The sequence below is a fragment of the Zonotrichia leucophrys genome, chromosome 18 (genome assembly GCF_028769735.1).
Source record: "Zonotrichia leucophrys gambelii isolate GWCS_2022_RI chromosome 18, RI_Zleu_2.0, whole genome shotgun sequence".
Lineage (NCBI taxonomy): Eukaryota > Metazoa > Chordata > Aves > Passeriformes > Passerellidae > Zonotrichia > Zonotrichia leucophrys.
This window is the reverse complement of record NC_088187.1, coordinates 11675669-11696865: the sequence shown is the minus strand read 5'-3', so window position 1 is coordinate 11696865 and position 21197 is coordinate 11675669. Positions and strand designations below refer to the sequence as shown.

Here is a 21197-nt window from a genome sequence, read left to right as displayed (position 1 = left end):
TGTTCCATCAGAAATCTGTTCCTCCCAAACACTCAGCTTTACTTTTGGGGGCAGTGGGCTGCCAGGGACGGACAGGGCGGGGCAGGGACTGCACTCCCAGAGCCAGGAGAAACAAACAGCAGAGAGCCACGGGTGCTCCCCACGGAACAGCAGCTCTGCCACAGGGACAGCAGCCTCCCGAGGGGCTCTGTGCCTGCTCCCAGGGAGGATCCTCCCATTGCCATGCACCTGTATTCCACGGGAGCTGCTGCTCCTCCCACATCCCCAGGGACCCTCGGCTGGTGGCCTGGCACTGCCACCCGGTGCCACTTCTGAGCCCCCCAGTTGGCTCCTCCATTCAAAGAGGAGCCTGCATTGGGCACACCAGGATCAGAAAGAGCAGAATTTTACCATGGAGAACCTTCCCCTTGGCTGTGGTGCTGCTCACCTGGATCAGCAGCAGGATCTGCAGGAAGATGCCAGCACTGAGTGTTCCCCAGGGTGTGCCACTCCCCAGGGCTGGTGCTGCAGGTCCCTGCGGCTGTCCCAGGGGTGGGCACACCCCCTTGGCACAAAACCAGCATCTCTGTGGTGGAGCAAGAGCCACCAGGGCTGGGCTCCCCCACGGACCTGCCAGCCTTGTGTGGAGACCCAGCTCCAGCCCCTCTGCCCTGGTGATGTCTCTTTCCCCTCACACACACACAGAAGTGATGATAAGCAGCAATAATTTTGCTTCTGTATTTGTGTCACCAAAACTTCCAGCTAATTCCTGTAGCTGCCAGCATGGAGGCACTAATACCTCTGTGAAAGACAAAGCAATTATTTCTAAACATAGCTTGTTCCTTGCATTGTCACCACCCCAGCCACCCAACCCCTGGGCTGCTGTTAGCATTTTCCTCTAACTAGCAGGGGAGGGAAGAAAAGGGATGTTTTTCCCCAAAAACACATCCCTGCTCTGCCCAGGTGACAGACACCCCATGCCTGACCCAGACAGAGGCACGGTCGCTGTGCTCCAGTGTCTCAGCTGGATGGAGACACCGTGTCTGCCGCAGGACCCTCTGCAGCTCCAGACCTCGTTATGCTGTGGGTCTGCTCTCCAGGCACTAAAGCGAGCCATAAAATGACAAGTGAGGTGAAATAAGGGATGGGAGCGGCAGGGAGAATGCAAATGGTGGCGCTGGCACGAGCACAGCACCCTCCAAGCGCCCGTCCCCAGTGCTGAGCACCCAGGAGGGGACACAGGCAGTGCGTGGGGGTCCCTGCCCTCCCCCAGGTGCCCTGGGCAGGGCACTGGGGTCCTGCTTTGGCTGCTCCCCATTCCATCCCAGTGACATCCTGCACACCCTGCCCTGCCCAGGCTCCTCCAGCCCCAGCTGCCGCACCTGGGGAAATGTCAGGGATGCTCCGGAGCCACCCCCAGCAGGAGCTGTGCCAGGTGTGTCACACCTGCAGCGCCCAGGGGAGGGGAGCCTGGAGCAGCCCTGAGCCCAGAACAGGGACAGCTCCCCGGGAACTGCCCTTAAAAATATTTCCATCACACTTCGTAGTCAACCTGCGGTACCACCTCCAGTAATTAACCGCTACATTTTAATTAAACATTGATTAGCAACTAATTAGTCTAATGATTAGTCACCTGAAGGAGACAAAGCAAAATACTGGGGCTGCCAAGATAGGAGCAGGAGAAGGCAAATGATGAAAGATGAGAGGCAGCTGAAATTTCTCCCCTGCTTCCCTCTGGGCCAAACACTTCCTTCACGGCTTGGCCCTTCACAATGAAGCTTCGAGGTGAATTTTTCTAATTGTGGCAATTCTGTCAGAATCTCAAGTGAGTGGTGGGGAGGAGACTGAGTTATTTCATCTTTCCCATCAGATCTCAGGTTGCTAACGTGGCTAAAGAGCTTCTCCCAGTCACAGTAACAAAGTCAAGGGAGACTTTTGTGCCTTCAGTCCTGCAGTGTCCCGATGAGATCCCAGAGAGCAGAAGCCCCTGGGCCCAGCACTGCATCCCCTGAACCCCTCAGAGCTCCCACACTGCCTGTCCCGGTCCCGCCTGGGCTGCCGTCCCCTGCCTGTGGCCTGGGAGATAATCCTATTTACCTCCATCACACCCCTCAGAGCCCCAGCACTGCCTGTCCCGGTCCCGCCCGGGCTGTCGCTGTCGCGCCCTGCCCGCTGGAGGGGCTCCCATCACTCCGCCCCCTCCCCACAGAAGCGCCGCTGCCACACGGCGTGCAGGGCTGTGTCAGAGCCAGCCCAGCGGGGCCGGGCACCCCCCGAGTGCCAGGGCAGGGCACGGCACAGCTCCCTCCCCTCCGGGATCCGGGCTGGGCACCCGCGGCCTCTGCCCTGGGCACATCCCGGCGCCACCCTGGGACCCGCGGGTCCCCGCAGGCTGCGAGCAGCCCGAGAACCGCACCGAGCCCTCTGCAGGACATCAGCTCACCCCAAAGCAGCCCCCAGGCTCCCAGCCCGGCGCGGACACGGCGCTGCACTCACAGGAGCCGGAGAGCCGGGCCGGGTGCCAAGGAGCAGCGAAACCGCGTCCCGAGGGCTCCGGTGCCGCTCCCGCCCCGCCCGGGGCTGTCCCCGCACCCCGCTCCGCACCGGGGAGGCGCTGGATGAGATGCTTGTTATCGCACTGGTCCCTTCTGTGCGATAATCCTATTTACCTCCATCACTCATGCCTCAGCAAGCCACTCTGGCTGCGGGTTATGAAAGCGCTCCCAGCGCTCCGCAGCTCCCTCCTCGCCCCAGCATCCCCGCAGCCCCTGCCCTCCCTCCCCGCTCCTTCTCTTCGCCCTCCTGCCCGTCCGACCCGCCGGGTCTCGCATCCCACCCCTGACCATCTCCAGCTCCTCCCGGGCTTTGACGGGAAGGCGAAACGATAACCCCGGGGTTATCGCCGGGGTGCTGAGCCCAGCCCAGCCCGGACCGGACCCCCCTGGGAAGGCCACGGCTCGGCGGTGCTGCCCGAGAAGCCCATCGGCATCTCCCCCTGCTCTGGCACGGGTCAATCTCCCAGGGAGGTCACCCGACAGCAGGATGGGGTCAGGCTCGCAGGGAATGACGCAGGGCAGGAACCACGAATGTGCAGCCCAGCCCGGCCAGGCAGCAGCCCCCGAGCCCCGGGGAGCCGCACGGGGGTGCGAGAAGGGTTAAAGCAAACCCTCCGGCCGTGCCTCGCTGCCAGGGCTGCGGGACATCGATCGCCTCGCACGGCTCCTCACGCTGCGACCGCTACAATCGATGGGGTCGGGCCAGGGGGAGGCGGCTGAGCGGATACCGACACCTTCCTCCCGCTCCTCCTCCTCCTCGTGCTGGGAACGGCCGCGCCCAGAGCGCCGGTTGGGGCTCCCCTGGCTCCCCCAGCCCCTCGGAGCAGGAGGCAGAGCAGCAGCAGCGGGCAGGGGCTGCCCTGGCACAAGGGCCGGGCTCTGCTGCAGGGCACGGCCTCGCTGCGGGCTGGCACACCTGGCACGGCCTCACTGCGGGCTGGCACACCTGGGCACGGCCAGGAGCTGCCCAGAGAGAGCCCCTGCCCTCCTGCCCTGCCCAGGTGAGCAGCTCCAGCAGCTCCGACCCCGCAGCCTCAGCCAGCTGCAGGCAGCAGGAGGGGCAGCGGCTCTGGATGTTTCACGCTTCCACAAAGCAATCTGCTCCTTGGGCTCCTCTGTTCCTCCCTCTTATGCAACTGCACAAAATGTAGAGGAAAACAATCCCCTGGATGCTAATTTATCCGAGGAGCTCGAGCGGCTTTGCACGAGGCAGCACTTTCAGCAGGAAAAAACCAAAGGGAACAGCCATGCCTGAAAGGCTGCTCCTGCAATGTGCCCTGCCCTCTGGGATCCTGCCCTGCCCAGCTCCCACAGGGGTGCCTGCCCACATTTCTGCTTCCTGCATCCATCCCTGCCCCTTGTCCCCCTCCACGCCTCACCCTTGTGCCCACTGGGCAGGCTCTGCTCCCCCCCTGGAGCTGGTGGGATCCAGGATCAATCAGGATCAGCCAGGACCAACCCTCACAGCCGCCCTGGGGCTCAGTGCCCCGAGGTGCCAATGCCAGGGATGCAGAGCCAGCCCAGCCTGGCACAGAGCTCCCACTCACCTGGGGGCACCTCAGGGTACCCGCAGTGCCCAGACCAGGGCAGCAGCACTGGGGGCAGCTGGGCAGTGCCCCCAACACACAGCCCCCAGTGCCAGGGCACCTCTGACAATCACAGCTTTCACGGTGCAAACCAAGGGTTTAGAGCAGCCGAGGCAGGGATTGATTTCTTGCTTTGCTTTAAGTGCAGCTAATGTAATAGGTAATTTATTTAAATTGATAGCACGGAGAGAAACTTGGTTTTTCTCTCCTCTGAAAGGATTCCACCGTGTTGGGTGACCCAGGTGAGCTGCAGAGCTGGGCTGAGGGCCCTGACACTTCCCAGTAGCTGCCTGCAGCAGCTTGTCATATTTCTCAATTCATTACAGCCATTTTAGCAAACAACCACTATGGATTTTTTGTTACAACAGCTCTTTCTGTTAGTTGTGTGCAAGCTGGTAGCTGCCTTAACCACTCACAGCAAAGCTTTCCCCCCAGGAAGGGGTCAGGGATCCCCACAACCCCCAGGTGGGCAGGGACAGGGGGTGAGGGGTACCCCTGTGCAGGCAGCCCAGCCCAGGGGCTCATCCTGCATTGGAGCCCTGTGGGGACGTGCCAGGGGATGCTCAGAACCCCTGGCATGGGCACAGCAGGGCACTGAGGGGAGAGAGGAGCAGCCCTGGGTGTGAGTGTGGCCCTGACACCCCTGGGGATCACCCTGGGTGCTCCCCACAGGACCCCGGTGCTGCTCAGCCCTGCAGCCGCCGCCGCACCGCGCTGATTGCTCGATGGGGAACATCGCAAATGCAACTTGTTGCCTCTTTCCCAGAGTAATTAATTTCATCTGTATTGAACAAATGACATAATTTGAGGATTTCTGGGTTATGGATTAAGTAAAGACCAGATGAGAGCATCCTCATTGGCTCGGAGATTAATTAACAGTGTGAAGTGAAGCGAGCTCTCTGCTCTCCTCTCCCGTGGCTGCTGCAGTTTCAATCCACCTGCCCTGCCCTGCCGTGGGAGCAGCACTGCCATCCATCGGGGCAGGAGCTCTGCTCAGCACTGCCTCCCACAGCAGGGCACGGGGGAATGCCAAGGAACAAAACCACACTTGGTGTTTCCTGCTCAAGGCCTCCTGCTCCTGCCTGGCTGAGCACGCTGTGCTCCATCCCCTCCATGCCCAGATCCATCTCCCTCTCCTCCTGGGGCACAGGCTCAGTCAAAGGTCTCCCCACACACCCCTCCAGCTCCACTGAGGGTTTTCTGTGTGGGGCCAGGCAAACAGGGCTTGGTGCAGCTTTTATTCATGAGCCAGGCGTTTATTTAATGTACCTTGCAATGCAGGATCTCTGATCCAGAGCAGCACCTAATTAATTATTTTTCCCTTCTCCTGCACCATCCCCTCACCGAGGCCCCGAACAGAAACACTCCCTTCCAATGACTCTGCATAATGAGATGCATTTGGACTCCAGCAAATTTGCTCAGTTTTATGGAGTATTATATGAAAACGCTGTGAAATTAAGTTCTGTCTCTGCTATCGCGCGTGGCCATCAGGGCGCTTTCATGTGCGGCGCTGGGAGGGAGGGATGGGAAAGGGAGAAAGGGAGTCCTGGCTGGGGGAACGGGGAGAGCAGGGAGAGGGAGGAGCCGCGCAATGAGGATGACACGGTGCTGGGCGACACCGGCACATAATGAAGCAAACAAGAAAGAGATGCAGATGAAGAGGGCTGCGAGCAAAGAACCTGGAACTGGAGTGGCAGCAGGCAGGAGGCTCCGGCAGCGGGGAGGATGGCGAGGACAGACAGGAGGGATTCCTTCCTCCTGAATTCCCTCTGTGAACTGCTCCAGGAGCCGCACTCACGACAGGAGAAGGCAAATGCCACCATCCTGGGGACACAGGAGGCTCCCCAAGGGGAGCTGACTCCTGCCCAGCACACCTCTGTCTCTGCCTGGCCTTTCTCCTCCTCCCCAGCAGCTCCTTCCCCGAGCCAGCTCCTGCACTGCCTGCTGATCCCTTCTGTTCTTTCCTCATCTCCTCCACCCCCGGCCTCCCGCCCCCTCCTCTCCTCATCACCCCAGCATCTACCCCAGAGCGAGCTATTTTCTTCCCTTGGCAACTTTATAACCCATCTCCTTGCCTGACAGCAATTAAGGAGCTGCTTCACTTCCAATCCCATGGCCCATAAACACTGGGAAAAGAAAACGTTATACAGGAGCAAACAATCAGAACTGCACACAGATGTACTCTCACACACACACATGTGTGCAGACAAACGGGGACATGGGGACAAGCTGGGGACACAGCTGAGCCCCTGTGCACAGTCTGGAGACCTCACAGGGGCTGCAGCCCCCAAAAGCTCAGCAGAGGGGAGAGATTTCCATAATGCAGGGGAAGGAGAGAGGCACCATCCACCCCTGGGGCTCCCCAGCCCCCGTGCCCAGGGCTGCCTTTCACTCTGCTCCCCCTCACAGCTCCGGAATAAAACGGCCAAAACACACACACACAAAAAAAAAATTAAAAAAAAAAAAAAAAAAAAAAAAGGCAGCTCAGCCCCCACTGTGATGGATGGGATTTTTTGGTGCCTGACAGCCCCTGAGCCTCTGGGGACCAGCACTGATAAATCACAGCTTTCAGTTCGCCGTGAACATCTTCACTGCCCCAGCCTGGCCGGCCGCTGGCACGGCAGAGCACGGGTCTGGCACGGCAAAGCACGGCCCTGGGTGGGGGCAGCGGGGCTGCCCCCCGAGAGCGGCTCCCATCCCGACCCTGCTGCACGGAGCCCTGGGCTCCCGAATTCCCGGCCAAGCTGCGCCGGCTCGGGAGCTCCGGGCCGTGCTGGAATGTGATCCCAAGGAATCCCGGGATCCCCGGGACCTGCAGGCACCGCCCGGGCTCGGCAACATCGGCACAGAGCGAACCCAGCCCGGATAAAGCGAGCTCCTCCCTGGAGCTGAAGCACAAACTGAGAAAGCAGCAAGCAGTGAGCAAGGGAGCACAAAATCCTGGTGATTACTGAAAAGCCCGGACGTAGCTGTGAATCCAGAGCTGCAACAGCATCTCCAAGCGATTAAGAGAAAAATCAAGACGTGGAAAGAACCGGATTGGCCATAGGTGAAAAATGGCTCAATTATTTGTGGTGCCTGAACCACCGAAGGACACTTCCCTCTGCTCCTGATCCACAACCTCGCAGTAATTAGCAGAGCCCGCAGAGAGAAAAACGCTCCGAGCTCCAGGAGGAGCCCCAGGGAGAGACCCAGGGTGCCTCACACACATCCCAGTGTGAGCTGGGACAGCACCAGCACCACCCAGCACGGCTCCAGGGGATGGGGGATCGGGATGGGCCAGCCTGGGGAGCTAGGACAGGCGGGGTGTGCCCTCCAGGAGAGCACCAGGCTCGTGGTGATGAGGAATGGCCAGGCTCCGGACAGGGATGCTCCTGCCCATGCGGATGCCATGGCACCGGGTAACAGCCTGTGGAAGCAGAGGACTTGAGGAAAAAATCAGGGATCCTTGAGGCTGGAATCCAGAATTCCTCATCCTGGAGAGGCTCTGAGCAGGATGGAGGAGCAGGGCTGACCTGTGAGAGCAGAGCTCCGAGCAGAATCCAGCCCAGCACAGCTCTCCGTGGGGCTGGCTGGAGGACAGAGATAATCACAGGCATTTTCTCCCCAGTCTCGCCACTCTGCTCTTTGCAGGGATCTTTTAAAGCCACCAATGCATAAAACAACAACACAAAAAGTTACCAGGGAGCCCCGTCCCCGCCCCGCCAAAGTTCGGAACATGCTGTCATCAAGAAAAATGATGCTGGCAAGAGAGAAACCCGCTGGGGTTGCTGGCAATTTCCCAGGCTCCAGCCCCGATGAGTGTTTATCAATAATCTCAGGATCCGGCTGTCGCAGCGCTGACGGGAGCGCGGGCAGGGACAGCGAGTGTCAGCACAGCCACGGCGGCAGCGCGGCCGGGAAATCAATTACCGGCTCCGCAGGAGCGGGACCTGCCCGCGCTACGGGGACGGGGCTGTTTGCTGGGCGGGAACGGGGAGCGCTGGAACCCTGCTCGGGGACACAGAGACCCTGCTTGGGGAGCGCTGGAACCCTACCCGGGGACACAAGGCCGGGGTGAGCGGATTCCAGGGCCAGCCCAGCCCCAGGCAGTCAGGGATGCTCAAAGCCGGGTCCAGGGTCACCGAGCTCCATGGCCAGCCCAGCCCCAGGCACAGCCGGGATGCTCGGAGCCGGGTCCCAAGCTGGGGAATGACAAAACAGCAGTACTGTGAGTGCTCAGCTGCCTCAGCCTGGCCCTGCTGCAGCTCAGAGCTCCCAGGCTCCATTCCTGCTCCTCAGCATCCTCACAGGGAAGTTTTGTCCAACTCCTAACCCAAACCTGCTCCCTTCCAGCTGCAAATCTGTTGTCTTACATATCAAGAGTTCTATTATCGTTATAGTGCAAGGATTCTATATCACCAGAGTTTCCTACCTCCTTGATGTTTCTTGTAGGCAGCTCCTCTAAGCACTGACCATTCCTGGTCCTTGCAGCAGCCATCTGACTCTAGTTCCCACCAATCCACTCTTTTATAACACCGTTCTTATTGGCTACAGGTGTGGCCTGTTAACATCAGGCCTGCTCCTAATCTTCAGTAATTGCTTCAGCTGCAACTCTTTAGGGGATAAGATTACATGCTATACCACCTTCATTTACCCATCCTGTATCCCCCTACACAAACCACTCCCCTTGTCAGAAGAAAGCAGAAGCAAAAGCCCAAGCACACCACAAAGCTTTGCCAGGACAGCAGAGACCCGCTGAGCCTCTCCAGATGGATGGCTCCAGGGGGCTCCTACAATTCCATATCCCCTTCTTTAGGACCTGCCCATCCTGCTGCCCACGACAGGACCTGTCCCTAGCACCCCGTGTCCCAGGCTGGCCTCCCAGTCCCTGCTGGAAGGAATTCTGCTTCCAGCATCCTGTGGGGACCAGGCTGGGAATGCTCATTCCTGCACTCTCTCTGCCAAGCCTCAGCTGTCCCTCCTGAAAGGAACATTCTTTAATTAATATTAATTCTCTGCATCGTGTCAGACCTTCTCCAGTTTTTCTGCTCCCTCCTGGAGCACCTTCCCTGCCCATCCCAGGCCCACAGTGAGGAGATTCTGCAGGCAGAGCTGCTGGGTGTTCCCGAGTGCTGGTGTGGCCCTAATGGATTGGTGACACTCTTACATTCATGGGTATTTCAGGAGGAAGGAAAAGGCTACTGCGTGTTCATACATTCTTGTTGTATTATTTAAGAGAAGCCATTTGAGAGCACAGGAGAAGCAGTGTCTGCTCCCAAAAGGAGGGAAAATAATGGAGGGGAATATTTGCAAAAAGCTCAGTTAAGTAAATATTTTATGCCAAATAATGTTATGGCTTTTGAATGATGCATGCAGGAGAGTTGAAAGGAGGTGAGGCACGGAGCACGTGGTGAGTGTGGAGGTGTCGGGGAGGGAAGAACACAGCGCCTGCTTAGGCAGGGCCTCTCACCCTGCAGGGCTGTGCCACTGGCAGGAACTGCACGGGAGCAGGGCACAGAACGGGCACAGAACGGGCACAGAACGGGCAGAGGCACTGCCCCGGCCCAGGAGGAAGAGGCAGGCAGGGAGAGCAGGAGGAAGGGCAGGCAGGGGGAGGAGAGCAGGGCCAGGGGCTCTCTGGGCAGAGGGATTCTCCTCCCGGCAGGAGCAGGGCGAGCAGCTGGCACGAGGGAAGCACTGAGAGGAGTAAAACACCACGAAGTGTAATAAGAAATGGAGTTAATCAATGGGCTCTGCAGCTGGGATCAATGGGAGGCAGACACAGCCATCAGCTGGGGAAGCTGAGCAGAGCCGGGGGGAGCGGTCGATGCCGGGATAACCAAGTGCAGAGGGAGGGTCCAGGGGAGAGCAGAGCCAGGCTGCAGGCACAGGGCTGACCCTGCTCTGTTGCACAGGGCTCAGACCCCAGCGAGGAGCAGGAGGAGCAGCCCTGGCAATCACCACGAGCATTCAGCAGCAGTGAGCAGGGAATGGGACCCGACCCCCTCATCATCACCCAGGGACGGTCCCTGGCTGCAGAGAGGAGACAGAGTCTTCCTCCCTGTTCTCTTGCTTTTGTGTCTCTCCTCACCCTGAGTGCTGGCCAGCTCACTCCCCAAGGAGCCCAGCATGGAGAGGGCATGGAACGGGGATGGAGCGGGGATGGAGCCTGTGTCCGGAGCAGCAGGAGGGCCAGGAACACCTCCAGGGATCAGGGGTGATATCACACCCCAATGGGAGAAAGGATCCCCCCTTTATCCCCGCTCCATCCCAGTTCCATCCCCTCTCCATCCCGGTTCCATCCCGGTTCCGCCGCTCCCGGGACTCTCGGGCCTCTCCCGCCCCCGCCGCGGCCCCTCAGCGCCCCCTGCTGGTCCGGCTCGGCCACGCTGGGGGCTCGGGGATCACCCCGGGGTCCCTCCCAGATCCCTCCCGGTTCCCCCCGGTCCCTCCCGGGTCTCTCCGAGCCCCCCGGCCCGCAGCAGGTTCCTCGGCGAGTGCCGCGGGCGCTGCCCGAGCCTTCACTGCAGGAGCTGAGGGTAGGGGACCATTTCGGGCGTCATTTCGGGGCTCATTTCGGGGGTCTCTTCAGTCACCCCCACGCTGCAGAGCGAGCCCAGCCCCGCGGACACCCCACAGCTCCCACATGGGCACCAAGGCAGCACTCAGGGGTAGCAGTCAAACTCCTGCCTGGGGGTACCGGCAGCCAACTCCTGCCCGAAGAGCCCCCACAGCACTCAAAGCTTCCTTTCCCACCTCCTTCCTCTTCTCCAGCCCTTCCAAGCAGCTTGGCTGGAGCACCTTCCTCCGTCCATCTGCTTCAGGGCTCGGGCCAAGTCCAGGGCTGCTCCCGGTTCCATCCAACCCCCGGCAGTGCTGCCCTGCTCCTCGGTGCACACCCATCACACCACGCACCTGCCCAGGTGCATCCCATCCCAAACAGCTCCACAGACCCCCAGAGTCACCCCAGAGCCCCACAGCCCTGCTCCTGGGGCAGCTTTAGGCCATAGCAGAGGTTTTAGTGACACTGATCCTTAGCTGATCCCTCCTTGGTGCTCAGCAGCCGCTTGCCCCAGCATCCATGTGCCATAGGGAGCTGCAGGTTTGCCCTGGGGTGCTCAGCACATCACACCTTCCAAAGGCTGGAAACAGGCTGGGACACCGAGCAGGACAGTTCCACTGGGCTCGTGTTCTCTGTTTTTAGCCCTTTCATCAACCTTCACAGAGCTAGCTGGTACACCAGTGCAGGACGGCCAGTGCCAGCCCCAGCAGGGACAGGGCTGGCAGCTTGTGGTGCCCCTGGAGCTCCCTGCCTGCTCTCAGCACGTTTCCAAGGATGCAGGATTGGTGCTCCAAAGGATGCTGAGCAGGGCCCAGAGCAGCCAGGGCCCCCTGGGCACATCCACACATGGAACCAGAGCCTGGGGCGTTGTTAGTGCAAAATCAGCCCTTTAGCTCGCAGTGTCCCCAGGCAGGGTGGCCAAAGGTGATGTTCTTTATCTGTGCCTCGTGCTCCTCAGATACCGATATCAAGATGTGCCGTGAAACACTCCTGACATCCAATATTCCTCAGAGACTGGAGCAGTGCTTCCCCTCTCTCATCCCTCCCCTCCCAGAGGAGCCGATGGACACGATACCTTATCAGCACCTTCCCGCGCTGTTAGCAGCACCACAGGGACTGCTGACCCTCCTCAGAACAGCACAGAGAATATTTAGGGCTTTCCCTGAGCTTGGCAAGCGATAACATCTTTATCATGAGCCCTTTAAACCCTCGGTGCTGCCAGGAAGCTCTGTCCTCTCTGAAGGACAATATCGAACCCAGGGCAGCGCGCGCAGATAAAAAACTGTTCCTTGAGCAAACATCAGTGCTGGGCTGGCAGAGAAGGTGCTGGGCTGAGGGAGTGGAGTGTGGGGTGGCAGACACCAGTGCTGGGTGTCTGCCAGTGCTAGCAGGAGGGCTGGCTCAGGGCTGGGGGCTCAGGGCTGGGGGCTCAGGGCAGGACCCACCCCAGCATTTCCACTGCAAATGCCCAGGGCTGCACTCCCAGCTGGTGTCAGCCCTGAGGTCCCTGCTGGGATCCCCTGGACCTCTCTCAGTGTCCTTGCAGGATTGTCCCATGTCACACCGGGGAAACACCCACTCTGGAAGAGACCCCAAAGCCCCCTGACAGATCAGTCCAGGTGGGAATACTTGAGATGCTCAGGACTACCAAGAGGCTGTCATTCCATCCAGGAGGAACAAACCCATGTGCCTAAGATTCATATACTCAACTCAGTTTTAGGGAGAAACATCAAAGAATGATCCCAGGCAGGGTGGGGAAAACCAGGTGGAGACAGCTCTGCTTGGTGAGGAGAAGGTGGCAGGCACTTGGGAAGCAAAGCACCGAGGAATAAATCTGCGACCGGAGCAGAGGAAGTTCAGCAAAGACATAAAGGTTGTGAGTTCAGAGCCCAGGGAACCAAGGCAACCTCTGTTACATAACTCTCCAAAAGCCTTAAACTCAGTTTTTCTGAGAAACGAGTCGTCAGCAATGATTAAACTGCAGAGAAGCCATAAACCAGCAGAGATTGATACGATGGGATGCTGATACAGCGAAGCTCAGCAGTGCACGAGAGGATGAGGGTCACCCGTGGGGAGCAGCGGAGCACAGAGGGACACGGGGGCTTCAGAGCTGGGCTCACCCTCAGGAGCATCTCCGGGGCTTGGTGCACGGTCAGGATCCAAGGAACAGCCTCCCTGTCCAGTGAGCAGCTCAACAAAGCCACACTGGAAAACCCTGGGTAAAAAACCCTGGGTAAATCCAAGCCCCTCCCTGAGCCCCTGAGCCTCATCTCAGGGTGGACAAGGTGTCCTAGGGTGAGTTTCCTTCTGAGGCTGAGCTGCTGAGCACAGAGCAGGGCACTGAGGGCCAGGAGTGGGGACAGGACACCATGGTGGGCTGAGATCCCAACCTCCCACCACACCAGGAACCTCCCTGCTCACACACACCACAACAGCACTGAGGGAAGGTGCAGATTTGCTGTTTGACCCAGAAAGAACTTTAAGATAATCTACTGCAGAAAAACAAGAGACACTTGTCCTGAAAGCAACTGCTGGCTGAAGCCACACACCCGATCAGCAAAGGCAAGATTAGATAAGGACCGAACTTAGTCCCACCGTGCAGGTATTAATGCGAGCTCTCCGGACACCTGCGCAGCTCCAGCTCAAGGCAATGAAGATGCTCCTGTCCCTGGGGCTGCTCTTTGCTGCCCTGTCCCTGGGGAGCTGCATGCCCCTGCAGCAAACTGCGTCCAACCGCAGCAAGCTGCTCCTGGTGTCCTTCGATGGCTTCCGCTGGAACTACGACCAGGACGTGGACACCCCCAACCTGGACGCCATGGCTGCAGAGGGGGTGAAGGCCAAGTACATGACCCCTGCCTTCGTCACCCTCACCAGCCCCTGCCACTTCACGCTGCTGACCGGTGAGTGCCCGGCATGGGAGCCGCAGGGGCCGGGCAAGGGCAGGGGCAGGGAAGGACAGAGGGCAGGAGGGACTTAGAACATCCACAGACACTGGGGCTGGGCAAGGGCAGGGGCAGGGAAGGACAGAGGGCAGGAGGGACCCAGAATATCCAGAGCCACTGAGGCTGGGCCAGGGCAGGGGCAGGGGTCAGGGCCAGGGAAGAATTGAGGTCAGAAGGGACCCAGAACATCCAGCAGCACACAGAGCTTCAGAGCAGACCAGGCAAGACATGCAGAAGTGGTAGATTTAAACTAGACACACAGAAATTCTTCCCCGTGAGGGTGGTGAGGCACAGATTTCCCCATCCCTGGAAATGTCCAAGGCCAGGCTAACAGGGCTTGCAGTCAGCCTGGTCCGGTGGAAGGTGTCCCTGCCCGCGGCACAGAGGTGGAATGGGATGGTTTTTGAGGTCCCTCCCAACACAAACCCCTCTGGGATTCCATGAACTGAACCTGTACTTATCAAAGGTAAATAGCACCAGGCCAACTCGATAGCCCCTTTTGATAAGATAAATTATTTTTTAAACAAGGGAGATGCTCCAAATTTAATCTTTCTGGACTTCAGTAGTGCATTTGATACAGTGCCACATGGGAAATCATTAGTTAAGATGGAGAAGATGAAGATTAGTACAAAATCTGTAATGTGGGGAAGTGAGAGGCTACGGGAGGAGGACAGAGTGGATGCTGAGAGGAGATTGTCAAGCTGGAGGGAGGGCACCAGGGGAATTCCTGAAGAATCGATTTTGGAGCCAATCTTATTTAAGATTTTAATTAATAACCTTGGCATAAAAGAGTGGAGCATGCTAATGAAATCTGCTGATGGGCAAAAGCAGGGAGGCAGCGTCAATATGAGGGAGGATGGGGATAGCTTGCAGAAGGGACTCTTCGGGACCAGAATAATAAAAATAGCACAAAATGTGAGAGTCAAAGTGCATCTCTCCCTTCCAATGGAAACTTCTGCTCACCGACCTCGCAGACTGTGAGCAACAGTGAAAGTGAAACACCTTGGGATTAGGTACACCCAGATAACAGTGAAACATGGGATTAGAGACACTGAGATAACAGTGAAACACCATGGGATTAGATACACCCAGATGACAGTGACACATTATGGGATTAGATACACCCAGATAACAGTGTAACATGGGATTAGATACACCCAGATGACAGTGACACACCATGGGATTAGATACACCAGATGGCAGTGACACATTTGGATTAGATACACCGATAACAGTGAACATGGGGTTAGATACACCGGATAAGCAGTGAAACACTGGGATTAGACATACCAGATAACAGTGAAACATGGGTTAGATATACCGGATAACAGTGAACTTTGGGATTAGATACACCGGGATAACAGTGTAACATGGGATTAGATACACCCAGATGACAGTGACACACCATGGGATTAGATACACCGGGATAACAGTGTAACATGGGATCAGATACACCCAGATAGCAGTGAAACACCATGGGATTAGATACACCGGGATAACAGTGAAACATGGGGTTAGATATACCGGGATAACAGTGAAACATGGGATTAGATACACCCAGATGACAGTGACACACCATGGGATTAGATACACCGGGATAACAGTGTAATATGGGATTAGAGACACTGAGATAACAGTGAAACACTTTGGGATTAGATACACCGGGATAACAGTGAAACATGGGATTAGATACACCGGGATAACAGTGAAACACCTTGGGATTAGGTACACCCAGATAACAGGAACCTGCCCATGCCCAGAGGGCAGCAATAGCTGCAGAGGGTGCCAATACCTGGCTGGGCCCAGGCGAGACCCACCAGGCATCAACCAACCCACAGGGGAAGCAGCACTCCCCCAGCATCTCCCTGCCTGCCCCAGGACCCCACCTGGTACAGGGCAAGGGTAGGAAGAGGCCAAAGGTCCCCCCTGCCCTACACCCAGCACAGCCTGGCTCACCCCTGCTCCCATCTCTCCCACAGGGCGGTACCTGGAGAACCACGGCGTGATCCACAACATGTGGTTCGACACCAAAACTGGCGTGAGACTGCCCTACTACACCACACAAGGCATAAGCAGCTGGTGGGACAACGGCAGCCTGCCCATCTGGATCACTGCCCAGAGACAGGCAAGTGTGGCACCTCCTCACACACACAGACCCTGCACAGACCCACCCAGCCTGCCATCCCCCAGGAAAAGCTACAGGCAAGCCACGATCCCAGGTGGCCGTGAGATCCCAGCCTCCCTGTGAACGTCAGGCTAATTAGACCAGCAAAAAACTGAAATCCCCAGACTCCGGCAGGAATAATTATGATCATTCTGCTAAAAATAGCAAAAAATAATAGATGCATTTCAGCTTTATTAAGACATTAATAAAGCAGGTTATCCTGCTCCTGTTTAAAGAAGCCTCAGCCAGTTCCTCAGGGAGCACCCTGAGCCTGGGAGCCCCACACAGCCTGAGGCACATCCAGGGTGGTGGCAGCGATAGGGAGGTACAGCAAGCCCTGCAGGCTTCCCTCTAGCTTTGAGGCAGGACATGAAACCCAGCCCAAGACCTTTGGCTCCTCGACTTCAATAAAACACACCTTAATGTCGTGATGGTCAAGAGGCAGAGGGCCCATGCAAGGTGCAAATGGGTCACTGGTTCCGAAGTTTTATCTGGTGTTAAAACACAGTGAAGGAGCCAGGTGCAAGGGCAGCGCTTTCAATTAATCACTTTTAAATGGCAATGAGCAAGACAACCTCATTAGAGGCAGAGGTAGGCATTGGGGACTGAATGAACTAATCGTGTTAGGAGGTGGCTGCACTGACAGATGGAAGGATGCTGCCGAGAGAGTTCAGGTGAGTTTATGGAATGTCTCCACTCACAGGGTTTGAAGACAGGCTCCATCCACTTCCCTGGAACCAAGGCGAAATACCAAAAGGAAGAAGTGTACAAGAAGTTGGTGGAACCTGCGTTGTTCAACTACAGCAACGAGACCAACTGGAGGCAGAGCATCGACACCGTCATGGAGTGGTTCACAGTGGACAACCTGGACTTCATCACGCTCTACTTTGGGGAGCCAGACTCCTCAGGACACAAGTATGGCCCTGAATCCACACAGAGGAAAAACATGATCAAGCAGGTGGACAGAACTGTGGGTTACTTGAGGCAGCGCATCCGGGAGAGCGGCCTGGAGTCCAACCTGAACCTCATCATCACGTCCGACCACGGCATGGAGACCGTGGTGAAAACCGACGAGATCTACCTCCGCAAGGTCACCAACTTCACCTTCAGGGACCTCGACTTCGAGCTCCTCGATTATGGACCAAGTGGGCTGCTGGTGCCCAAGGAAGGGAAACTGGAGCAAGTGTACTCAGCCCTGAAAAACGCCCACCCGAAGCTGCACGTTTACAAGAAGGAAGAGTTTCCCAAGAGGTTCCACTACGCCAACCACTCCCGGATCACCCCACTTGTGCTGTACAGCGACCCAGGCTATGTGATCCACGGGGTAAGGTGTATGCTCAGGCACATCCTACTGTCCTTTGGGATGTGCCTCTCACTCCTCCCCTCCCACAGCACCCACCCAGCTTTAGGCCCTTGTGCTAACTGGTCTCCATACATAGAGATATCAATTCCAGCTCTTTGTGTAATAATCTTCTCTGTTGTTGAGAAGAAAAAGTATCCAGAAACCTCAGAGTAGGAGTTGCATGAATGCAGAATATTCACTGCAGGATCCTCTCCTAGCCTGACTGAAGGGGAGGCCCAGCATCAAGGCCAGCAGGCAGTTTCCCATTGGACGCTCCTCAGTACAACAAAATTTGGCTGTGCCGACGTTTAGGGAGGGAACCTGCAGGATGTAATTGGTTGAGATTGGTGGCTGGAGGCACCTCCAGCTTAACACCAACAGATCAGCTCCCAAAACTGAAAGGAACCGACCACACCATCAAACCCTGGAGCTGCAGAACGCGGTGCAGGAGGTGGGAGAGGTGGGGCATGTGTGGGGGGCAGCAGGGCTGGGGTGCTCACGTTCCTGCTCTCCCCTGCAGAGGTACAAGGTGCAGTTCAACAAAGGAGAGCACGGCTTTGACAACGAGGCAATGAACATGAAAACCATCTTCCGTGCCGTGGGGCCGGCCTTCAAGAAGGGGCTGGAGGTGGAGCCCTTCGAAAGCGTCAATGTCTACGCCCTCCTCTGCGAGCTGCTGGGCATCACCCCCGAGCCCCATGACGGCTCCCTGGAGGCCACCAAGCCCATGCTGAGGGAACCCACGGACGGTGACGGTGGCAACGGCAACGGCAATGGCAATGGCAATGGTGATGGCAACGACAATGGCAATGGCGACGGCAATGGCAATAACAATGGCAGCAATGGTGAGCAGCGGGTGTCATGGGGGGCACTGGGAGGGCAGCAGGCACCGGCAGTGACAGTGGGCACCGGGAACAGCAACAGGAACCAGAAGTGGCAATGGGCACCGGGGGGCGGCAATGGGCACCGAGAGCGGCACCGGGAGCAGCACCGGGCACCGGGCGCGCTCCGCTCCGCCGGGATTCCCGCGGGAACAGCGACACCTGGCGGCCGCCGCCACCCCCAGCGGCTCCGGGGCACCGGGCCGTGTCCCCCCATCCCCGCCGCTCGGTAACCGGGCAGGGCTCACCGTGGCACCGGGGCGGAGCTGCTCCCGGCCGGGCGGAGGGAGGCGCGGAAGGGGCGGCAGGAGGTGACGGTCACCCGTCACCGGTGGGCACCGGCCCCGGGGCAGGGCTGGCACTCACCGCCCTCTCGGCACGGCAGGTTCGGGTGCTCTCCATCCCGCCGAGAAGCTGCCGCTGCTGCTGGGCCTCGCTGCGGTTCTGGGATGCTGGGGAGGAGTTTTCTGACCGCCACCAGGTAACCGACCCAAGGACCCCCAGGATGGGGGCAAACACCCCAGCAAACCGTGCCCCGGTTGGGTGTGGAACCCCCGGGTTTCCCCGGTCTGTGGAGCCCCCCGAAACCGCTCCCTGCAGGGCACAGCAGGGGCTTTGCACCTCACACGGGACTCTGAGTTTTCCTGCCCCAGATCAGCATTGGCACTGCCCAGGGCATGGGCTGGGCTGAGGAGAAGGGTGGGCACCCTCCTGGACCCTGCCATTGTCCCCTGCCCTGTCCCTCTGTCCTCTGCGTGCAGCCAGATGTGGACCATGAGCAAGGGAGGGTGAATCCTCTGCTGTTTGTGGAATCCTCGGCTGTTCGTGGCTCTGCTCGTGGCTGCCAGACCACAGTTGGTCCCTTTCCCTCACAGCGCAAATTCGCCCAGAGAACCACAGAACGAGTAACTCCGGATCAATTCCCTGGCACGAGGCGCCTCCAGCCGACTCCTGCAGGCTGCAGAGACCTGGAATGAGCACCAGCAGCGCCGTGCTCTCCTGTCCTGGCAGCCCCCGAGCTCCAGGCAACTCTGCCAGAACTCATGGGAAGGACAAGGCTCACAAAGACAACCAGTCCCAGGCTCGGGAACGGGACAGAATTCCCAAATCATCTCCAAATTCCTGACCCACGCTCCTCCAGCATGCCTGAGGCCCCGAGCAGATGCCTCTCCCGGGCTTTGGGGGACACTGGGATGCTCTGCTGGGGGATGCACCGATCCAGCCTGGCACGGTCACCCCGTGTGTGCATCCCCCCAAATGCGGGGGGCACAGCAGCTCCAGGGTGGGTTTGGAGCAGGGACAGCCGGTACTTAATGAGTGTCCACGCTAATTAAATCTGTTCTAAGTGAGCTGGAGCCTCCCCTGAAAGGCGCCAGGCCCCACCCGGGGTGGAGCCGCTGAGCCTGGACCTGCCCAGGACACAGAGAGGTTCTGTTTGTCCCTGCTGGCCACATGCAGGGCTGGCACCGGCACCCAAAGCCTCGGGAGGGTCCCAAAGTCACTCAGCACTTCCAGCTCCTGCCCCAGGAGCCCTGGGTGCGCTCAGCACCATCCTGCCTGTCCTTCTGTGCCTTGTGCCTGTGGCCAAAACTGGAAATGTCCCCCGTGCCCCCCTGAGCAGCAAAGCTGCAGGCAGGATGGGCCTGGCTGCACTGCTCCATGGCAGAACTGCTGAGACCTGCCCTGAGTGCAGCTCCAGAGGGTCATTGATGTATTTTGGAGACAGGGAACGTGGCAGTGCCAGGGTCAGGACCCCCAGCTCACAGCACACAGCTCTGTGACTCCTCTGAGCCAGGGGCTGGCAGGAGTTGTGCCAGGCTCCTGGTGGTGCCAGGCTCCCAGGAGCTCACCCCAGCAGGGCTGAGGCAAAGCCCCTGTACAAACCCAAAGCTCCCTGTGCAGGAAGCAGCCCAGGGCCCTCCAGCCAGGCTGGGGTTTTGGGGACAGGGAGCAAGAACCCCCCATCCAGCAGCCCCCCTCCAGCCCTGCCAGCGTGGCACTCCAGCACCCCCAGAGCCCTCCCAGATGCTGTGGTGCCTTTCCCCAGCCCTGTGCCTCAGCTCAGGGGCTCGATAAACATCTGTTGCCATAGAGACTCGCTCGCTGCATCGGCTTCACCCAACGAGATGAAACAAGAGCCGCACCCTCAGAAAAACAGGAAGAAAATGTTTGGCTTGAAACGGTGCTGGGGTGGGGGTCAGGGCAGCGGCAGCAGCAGGGAGGCTCCGAAAGGGGAGCGTGGCCAGCGCTGTGCACGCCGTGCAGAGTGGGATTAACGATAAGGGTGTGCACAGAAACCTTCCCAGCTCTGCTGCTGGTGACCTTGGGCTGCCCCTGCAGCTCAGCACTGCCAGGGCAGGGGCAGCCAGCTCTGCTGGTACCCTGGGGATCCTGGCAGAGCCTGCAGGGCTCAGAACCCGCTGGTGCCAGGCTCTGACCGTCCTCGTGCCCAGCACGTACAGAGCAGGATCACAAACACATGGAATGGTTGGAACGGACCTTAAAGCCCATCCAGTGCCACCCCTGCCATGGCAGGGACACCTCCTGCTGTCCCAGGGTGCTCCCATCCCCATCCAGCCTGGCCTTGGGCACTGCCAGGGATCCAGGGGCAGCCACAGCTGCTCTGGGCACCTGTGCCAGGGCCTGCCCGCCCTCTCAGGGAAGAATTTCCTCCAAACATTTAACCTAAATCTCTCCTCTCTGAAGTTTAAAACCACTTCCCTGTCCTATCACTCTCTGCCCATTTAAAATGCCACTCTCCCTCTTTTCTATAAACCTTTGAGTACTGAGAAGCTGCAGTGCTCATAGGGCTGGTCCCAGTCTGCTCCCCAGACCCACACAGGGAACATGGAGTTTGTGGTGACCCAACCTCCTGACACAAATCCCCGTCTGAGAGCTGATCCTCCCTCAGCTGGGAGCAGGGACTGAGCTCCTGACTCAACCAGCCCTGGGATTCTGAGCACACCGGGGGGGACCCCCCTCCCTGGCCCCATCCTGTTCCTTCATCCCCCCGTACCCATCTCCCACTGCCTCCTGCCCTGCCGGTGTCCCGGTGTCCTAGTGTCCAATGTCCCGGTGTGCCGGTATGGTGGTGTCCCAGTGTCCCAATGTCCCGGTGTCCCGGTGCAGTACCGGCAGCCGGCGGCCGAGGGCTCCCGAGCCGCGCTCAGGCCCCCGAGCTCCCGGCCCGGGCGGGGGAAGCGG

General features: G+C 58.6%; 2 protein-coding genes across 2 annotated transcripts in view; one reads left to right on the top strand and one right to left on the bottom strand.

The window, feature by feature from the left end:
- RBFOX3 (RNA binding fox-1 homolog 3) overlaps positions 1-21197 on the bottom strand; it is a 121573-nt gene that overhangs the window by 96952 nt on the left and 3424 nt on the right. The gene's annotated exons all lie outside the window — the stretch shown is intronic.
- Positions 13315-18226, top strand: ENPP7 (ectonucleotide pyrophosphatase/phosphodiesterase 7). Its single transcript, XM_064728895.1, has 4 exons — positions 13315-13564; positions 15586-15731; positions 16474-17094; positions 17633-18226. The coding sequence occupies exons 1-4, from the start codon at positions 13315-13317 to the stop codon at positions 18224-18226; spliced, it is 1611 nt and encodes a 536-aa protein (XP_064584965.1).

Bases quoted from the DNA above. Each gene is read 5' to 3' on its own strand.
- ENPP7 (XM_064728895.1), top strand. From the start codon at position 13,315: ATGAAGATGCTCCTGTCCCTGGGGCTGCTCTTTGCTGCCCTGTCCCTG. The intron at 13,565-15,585 runs GTGAGTGCCCGG...TCTCTCCCACAG, and splicing joins CCACTTCACGCTGCTGACCG to GGCGGTACCTGGAGAACCAC. The intron at 17,095-17,632 runs GTAAGGTGTATG...TCTCCCCTGCAG, and splicing joins CAGGCTATGTGATCCACGGG to AGGTACAAGGTGCAGTTCAA.